The sequence below is a fragment of the Triplophysa rosa genome, linkage group LG18 (assembly GCF_024868665.1).
Source record: "Triplophysa rosa linkage group LG18, Trosa_1v2, whole genome shotgun sequence".
In the NCBI taxonomy this organism is placed as follows: Eukaryota; Metazoa; Chordata; class Actinopteri; order Cypriniformes; family Nemacheilidae; genus Triplophysa; species Triplophysa rosa.
In genome coordinates, this window is record NC_079907.1 from 6,839,824 (window position 1) to 6,847,513 (window position 7,690).

The window sequence follows — 7,690 nt, forward strand, 5'->3', positions numbered from 1 at the left end:
ATCTCAAGTAAACATGATTCAAACGCATTGCAATATTTTTAACAAATGCATTTCTTTGGGCCACATATATTTTTCAATCGCGGATCTTTTTACAATCTAATAATCCTAAAAAATGAATTTATTTGGTTACAATGTAAATGCCTTTAGTCCTGCAGAATCATGAATATCTATATTATTTGTGGGATTACGTAATACGAGGTCTCACAATAAATATATATTTTTTAACATCAGGGTAAAATAAGACTGGCAGTGTAAAATTGGTCTAGCTGAGCAATGTTGAGCAAAAGAAATTAAGTTAAAAGGTTTAGCTAGAAAGTAGAATCTAGAAAACCAACATCCCAACATACAGTAGCGGCCAAAATCATGTCTGTAGGGCATATTTGTACAATATTTGCCAAATTAAAATAAACCGTGAAAATATGAGGTGCATGATACCAAATGGACAAAACGGTACATATTATATTATTTGTACAGCATATCAGGGAATAGGTTGTATTCTACACAAAGCATATAAAAACATACATTTGAGGAAATACTGACTAGAATTTGATCAGTTTTGTAAACATTTGTTGATTCTGTCTAACAGTAATATTTTGTAGTTATTCTACTGGGCTTTGACTCAACAAGCTTTGCACCTACACAACTAATATGTATTTTATTAGTTTTAATAAATTAAATAGAGAGGTCAATTTTCCAAAACTGGACATAACTTTTGGCCATTCCTGTATGTATGTTGGCCAGCAACTATACAGGTATTTTTCTTAAAGCCGATTTTGATTTCTGAAACTGCTCGAAAGCAGAAATGAGTCAAGCAACTAGAGGGCTGCTGGGGTCACAGTGCAATTCTTTCACGATTGTGTTGTGATAGTGAAGGCTTTTCAGAGAAACGGCCCCTTGCATCTTGTAAACTACAGGTCTCCTTTTAAAACAAATCTGGTGCTTATTTTTTCCCCGTTCCAATCCCACAAGTAGACACATAACCTTTTAGGCAATGACAGTATAATAACTGGCTAGACCCTTATCAAGACCTTGACTTAATACAAATGTGATATAAAAAAAGTTAACGTCTGTATTATTTCATAAGCAGCGAGCTGTAAATCAAAGGAAAAGAGCAAAGTTAATCCCGCTGCCCTTCTGATAAAGCCAAGATAAGATAACGTAAGCATGCAATTCATCCAAGAAACTTCAATGATAATAGTGTGTTAGTGTGTAAAAACCAACAGCAGAAGACAAGCGTCGAGCCCTAGAAGTCATAACTGTGTGAATTACTGTAAGTTTAGTGGAATAGTTAGTAGTCATGTTAGTAGTACTGGGTCTTTGGCTGCTTGTATTCCCTGCAGCTCTCTCTGCTCCTGCTAGAGAACAATGCACCACAGGTAAAAACAAATTGCTGTTAGTCTCCTTTGATGGCTTCAGGTGGGATTATGACAGAGATGTGGACACTCCAAATCTGGACAGAATGGCTAAAGAAGGAGTCAAGGCAACATATATGACTCCACCTTTCCTGACCATCACCAGTCCTTCACACTTTACCCTGTTAACAGGTAAGAACCAACAGCTTTACATAATTTCATGTGGTAAAGTAAAAAATATTTAACAGCATGTATTAGACCAAAAATATGCTTCCTTTACATTTTTGACAGACTTTATCTTTGCATAGAGTAACAGTTACAATAGTACTCCCACAGCAGCACTACTGTATATTTTATAATAATGGAAGGTTTTGGGAGAATATATTATATACGTCACTGACCTTCCGAAACCTTGTATGTCCAAAGTCGCTGTTTTTTAAGAAATGGAAAAACGATGTACTTTTTAAAATGAATAAATTGTTGTCAAAGTTGACAAGCACTTTTCTTTGCCTTTAAATGGTTGTAGTTTTGCAGAACAAACAAATAGTGACTGATAATAATAATGTATGTAAAAAAAAAATGGAGATACAAGGTTTCGGAAGGACAGCGAAGATATGTTAAAACAATTCATGTTTTAATGGGAATTCATGCACTTGAAATCATTCCCAGCACTTCTGCTTTTCACATTTGCACCTTATTCTGTCAGCATGTGACAATATATAAAAATAATAATCCGTGGCCACAAAAATATTTCGACACACAAGTCACACTTAATTATGTATCCATGTCAAAGCTCAACCTAAGTGCCATTTATTCTAAATACAGCACAAGGACACGCATCAAGAAATCTGTTGGGTTTTAAATGACAAAATCTTATATTGTTATCTAGCACAAAGACATTTAGACATTGTTAAGTGTAGCTTCAAAGTCTCCATACTTTATAGGCCAGTAAATACGATATAAAGATGCTGGGTAATGATAAAGATTGCCACACATCTGAGCATACCCTTTCCCCTCTCGCTTTTGACGCAGCATGGCATAAGAACACTCTGCAAACTATAGAATCAGTGACATTGAAAAGGTGTATTTTGTTGCAGGAAGGTACGTTGAGAACCATGGTGTGATTCATAACAACTGGTTCAACATAACCACACAGGAGAAGAAGCAGTACTACATGACACAGTTTGTGGATGAATACTGGGATAATGGCAGTCTGCCTATTTGGATCACGGCTCAAAGACAGGTACATCTCGAACCACAGGCGATAAACAGCTTGACACCAAAACTTGAGTAGAAACCTTCAAAATTGAACAATGAAAGTGCAAAATTTAAACTTGGCAAAAACTTTCTTTCATTAACCCTTCTCTGTCCTTTTAGTAAAGTACAAGCAACCATGTTTTAAAGGGGTCATATGGTGCGAATACGTGTTTTTCTGTGTCTTTGGTGTGTTGCCCATGCATGTATTAGACACGTAAAATTGCAAAAATTAAAGTGTCTGAAAAAAAGATGCATTCTATCTAAAAGCGAATGCTCACCCAGACCTGTTTGAAACGACTCGTGTAACCACACCCCCACAAATCAACGTCAGTTCGTGGTATGATTTGACTAAGACCGCCCAAATGTAAACGCAAGTAAGGTGGGCGTACCTGTCAGTACAATTGCTTAGGAACCTGATGTTCCAAATATGGTAAGAGGCGTTACATTTCCATCACACGCTTGCAGTATTCAACCAATCACTACGCACTGGTTAACTGGCCAATCATAGCACACCTCGCTTTTCACAGCAATGAGCATTGTAAAAATTCTGCGCATTTCAGAGAGGCGGGGCAAAGAGGAGATACAAACATGCACGGAATGTGGAAAATACAGCGTTTTTTAACCTTAAATCGTGTAAGCACATTGCATTACATCTAAAACAAACGATAATATTTGTTTTAGCCGTGTCATATGACCCCTTTAACATACAATAGTTTAGTTTTTACACCTTACTTTACTAGGAAAAAACTGAACACAAAAAGCGCAAAATCACTTCAACAGTCTGTTTGCACATACAATAGATATTAAACCAACTTACAATATTGATGTGACATTTCTCAGGGACGGAAAACAGGATCCCATCACTTTCCCGGCACTGCTGCCACCTACCAGAAAGAAAAAGTTTATAAAGAAAAAGTGGAACCAAGATTTTACGACCACACCAATGAGACGGTATGGAGGGAGAATGTGAATACAGTGATTGGACAATGGTTTAAAAATGAAGACTTAGACTTCATCACTCTGTATTTTGGTGACCCGGATGAAGTGGGCCACAAGTACGGGCCTGATTCGCCCGAGAGACGCGAGGCCATCAAAAAAGTGGACCGGACTGTGGGCTACATACGAGAAACTGTGGAGAAACACGGACTCACCAACAAACTGAATATTATCATCACGGCTGACCACGGAATGAGCACGGTGTTCAAAGGAGAGAATGTAAACGAGATCATTCTCAGTAACATCCCAGGTTTCTCTTTGAGAGATCTGAAATTCCACATGGTGGACTACGGGGCGTGTGGAATATTGTTGCCTAAAGACGGGATGCTTGACAAGGTTTACAACGCCTTGAAAGGAGGTCATCCTAACCTTCACGTTTACAAGAAAGAGGACATGCCTGAACGACTGCACTACTCCAAACATCCACGTCTCCTTCCCATAATTCTCTTTGCAGACCCTGGGTATGTCATTAATGGGGTGAGCTGATTGATAGATTACTCATACAGTAATTTCCATATAATATACATGATAAACCTTATGCTGTATTTAATTCTTTTTCGTTCAATCTTCCAGTTCTACACATTTCAGACCAATAAAGGAGAACATGGCTACGATAATGAGGTCATGGACATGAAGGCTTTCTTCAGGGCGGTGGGACCAGATTTCCACAACAATTTGTTGGTTGGACCATTCGAGTCTGTAAACGTGTATCCTCTAATGTGCCACCTGCTGGGGATACAACCAGAGGTCAATGATGGGTCACTGGATAACACCCGACACATGCTGTTCTCCAATGGACTATCTTGTGACCTCAAAGGTAGGTTTGATAAGAGAAGTGCACTGTATACTGTATATTTATTATTTGAGAGGTTAGAAGTTAAGGTCAGGGGGAAAATCTGTTTTTGGGAGATCAGTATAAACAAATAACCAATAGTTTGTAGGGAGCTCAATGTCAAGCTAAATGGTTAGCTTGTTTTTGATTAAGATGTATAGTATAAAACAGCAAGAAAGTTATTTAAGAGCATAAATTTTGTCTCATTTTGGATGCATAGGCTACAGTGCTTAACAAATTTATTAGACCACCACCCAATGTAAGGTTTGTACCACAATCTTACCCTAATCTCACAGTATTGGTGATGACCAAAATCATATTTGATGTTTGGTTAATCCACCAGTATCCGTAAATTCTTTAATCACAGTAGTATTTCTGATGCTAAAATATAATTATTTTGTTAGTCATAAATTTTCGAATTTAATGTTTTACAAGAAAAACAGAAAAAATAGTAACTTAGTCACTTTATTATTTTTTATTCAGATGCCTAATAACTGTTTTTTACTTGCAGCCTTTAAAAGCAAAAAGTAGAGATGGACCGATATATCGGCCAATAATCATTGATAAAAGCAATTTTTCACACTATAGGCCATAGAACAGCCGATGATCAGGGCTGATTTATGAGCATCAGATGTGGTTGATGAGATATCTAATATGAGTTTGTGAACTATCAAAGGTTGCTAAATACAGCCCTCAAACAATGCTATAGCCCTGTATCAGCAAATAAAAAAAAGCGTGCATGAACAACGTTAGAAGCGCAAACGCTTTACCCTGTCCTTCACTATATTAGTGTTTAAAGCAATTCAAGTAATCTTATCATATATTACACAATGTTCAGGTCATCACTCATAATGGGTGTGATGTTTTCTTTTCTTTTTAAGTTCCAGAGTCGATTCTTCAGAATGTGTTTATTGGTCTTGGTGCTGTGGCTGGATTTTTATTGTTGGTGTTTGTGGTTGTTACATTCAACAATGTTTATAAAAGACATAAAAGAAACCAGAGGTATGTCACAAAGTTTTATTTGGTCTTTCATAGTTTTATAAATACAGCTTCTCTCTGTCTCTATAGTGTTTTTTTACCTTCTCTTTCCAGCAGAACAGAAGACATGAGCGATGAGGATGAAATGAAGGACGATTTAAAGCAGACGACATTCTGAGTCAATCAATTACTTTTAATTTAATATAACAGCGTGGTCCAGAAGTCTGGGACTGTATTGAACATCTATAATTTATTTTTCATTTAAACAGACGGCTGAATCAAGCTCATATTGTTATGCTCATGATATCATTTGTAAAATTTGTAAAAAAAAAAAGCATTATAAAAACGCATTAAGTTAATTATTTAAAATACAAGCATTTCAACTAGTGGTCTGACACGCCACAAATTTGACACATCACTGTCTTGATGTTGACAAATATGCAGCAAACTGGTAAATGTATACTCATAACATGAATTTGTACTGCATTTCTACTTTACAGTAGTTAATTAATGAGCTTTTTATATACTGACGCCATCTAGTGGAAACTGTGAGTATTAATAAAAACTCAAAACAATTGTGGCTGTGTGAACTCATCAAATACACTTAAACATAGGGATGCACTGAAACAAAATTCTTGGCCGAAGCCGAACATGATGTGAAACACTTGGCCGAATAATACCGAACACCGAACATGTTTTTTTGCATTTCTTCTATTTATTAAGCCATTTTTTTCACTATTGCACAAACTGACGTGCTTTTTATAAAACGTTTTATTGGGTTTTATTTTAAATGCATTTGGACTACATGTTGAACATAAAGAATAAATAGACGTTTCTTTATTTAATTTACATGAGCAGTTATTTTCCATTCCCCTTATATTTACAGCTCACCGAGACTGTAATCTATATTCTCCAGTCTGAGGTGTATAAAGATAAAGTTTTTTTCCGAATAATGGAAAAGGCTTGGAATTCCTTCAATAGCACTTTGATTTTCCGCAATGCGAAATCTTCTTTGACATAAATATGTATAGAGTTACATTAGAACAACATGATGCTTAGCAATTACAGTAGACAATAGTAATTATTGTAGGCAAATACTGACCTTTTTTTCTTTACAAATGAATCGAGTACCACTTTACATTACTGTGTCCATGTCACGCATGTTCCTGTAATTATTACTATAGTAAAGACAAATAACCATATGATGACAAGCAGCCCCACAAAAGAATTAAGTCCATACTTAACTTCTGTAATTGAACAGTAACATGAACACCAATGTAAAGTGTCACCTAAAATGGCACAACATATACATAATACATTCCCACATTAGACAGTGCATGTGAAAATGAGCCTGTAGCTTATTTCAGTTCGGGCACGAACACCGAACATGTTTTTTTGCATTTCTTCTATTTATTAAGCCATTTTTTTCACTATTGCACAAACTGAATAGTCAAAATGTGCTTTTTATAATTTGTCTTGCTTTTCAATAAAATACAATACAACTTAATATAAAATTGAGCAAAACAAAGTAAATTCAAACAAAAAATTGAGCCTGTGAATAGCCTATATTAATTAGGCCTATAACTGACTGCTAAAAGAATGTAATGTAAGTTACTCTGTACCTCTACAACAAAACACTTCATTAAAAAGTGTCATTCCACATTAGGCCTATAAGCTAAAAACGCGAATAAACTAAAACTGTTGGATTATTATAGGCTACATTGCAAAATGATTTGAGAAAAAAACATCCAATGCAAGCAAATCTGACTGATGCTGACTGACAACCATTTCAGTTCACGTCTCTCCTCCAAACTCCGCCCACAAAAGCTGACTGTTCTCTCAGAAGGTGCACAGAACATACTTTGACAAGTTGTTTAGTACAGGGAACTGTGTGCACGCGACCACTGTATGATGTCAAAGGATGTCGCGAGCGGCGGGGCTACTGTCAGACAGCCCGCTTCCGTCTGAAGTAAAGTTACCGACCGGTAAAGACGCTTTCATTCGGAAATTTACTTCCGTGTGGCAAGTCCCGTGCTGTGTCTTTCTCTGACACTTTAAAATGCTCCACACACACGCGCACGCACACACTGCCAAAATGTTTGCGGCAGTAATAAAGCGCACGAGTGTCTCTCTCTCTCTCTCTCTCTGCGCTGGTTGCTGCTTGATCGTATCACGAGTCATGTTCGGTAAAATTTATTCGGCCACTTCACAAATTCGGCCGAACACCGAACTTGCGTTTTTTTGCTATTTTCGGCCGAACATTTTCGGTGGCCGA

At 36.7% G+C, this 7,690-nt stretch overlaps 1 protein-coding gene across 1 annotated transcript; it reads left to right on the forward strand.

Annotated features, from left to right (window-relative positions):
• Positions 1 to 1,297: 1,297 nt before the first annotated feature.
• On the forward strand, positions 1,298 to 5,692 carry enpp7.1 (ectonucleotide pyrophosphatase/phosphodiesterase 7, tandem duplicate 1). Its single transcript, XM_057358075.1, has 6 exons — positions 1,298 to 1,544; positions 2,450 to 2,595; positions 3,450 to 4,082; positions 4,179 to 4,440; positions 5,319 to 5,439; positions 5,533 to 5,692. Exons 1-6 carry the CDS (start codon positions 1,298 to 1,300, stop codon positions 5,591 to 5,593), a joined length of 1,470 nt encoding a protein of 489 aa, XP_057214058.1. The 3' UTR covers positions 5,594 to 5,692.
• The last annotated feature ends 1,998 nt before the right edge of the window (positions 5,693 to 7,690 follow it).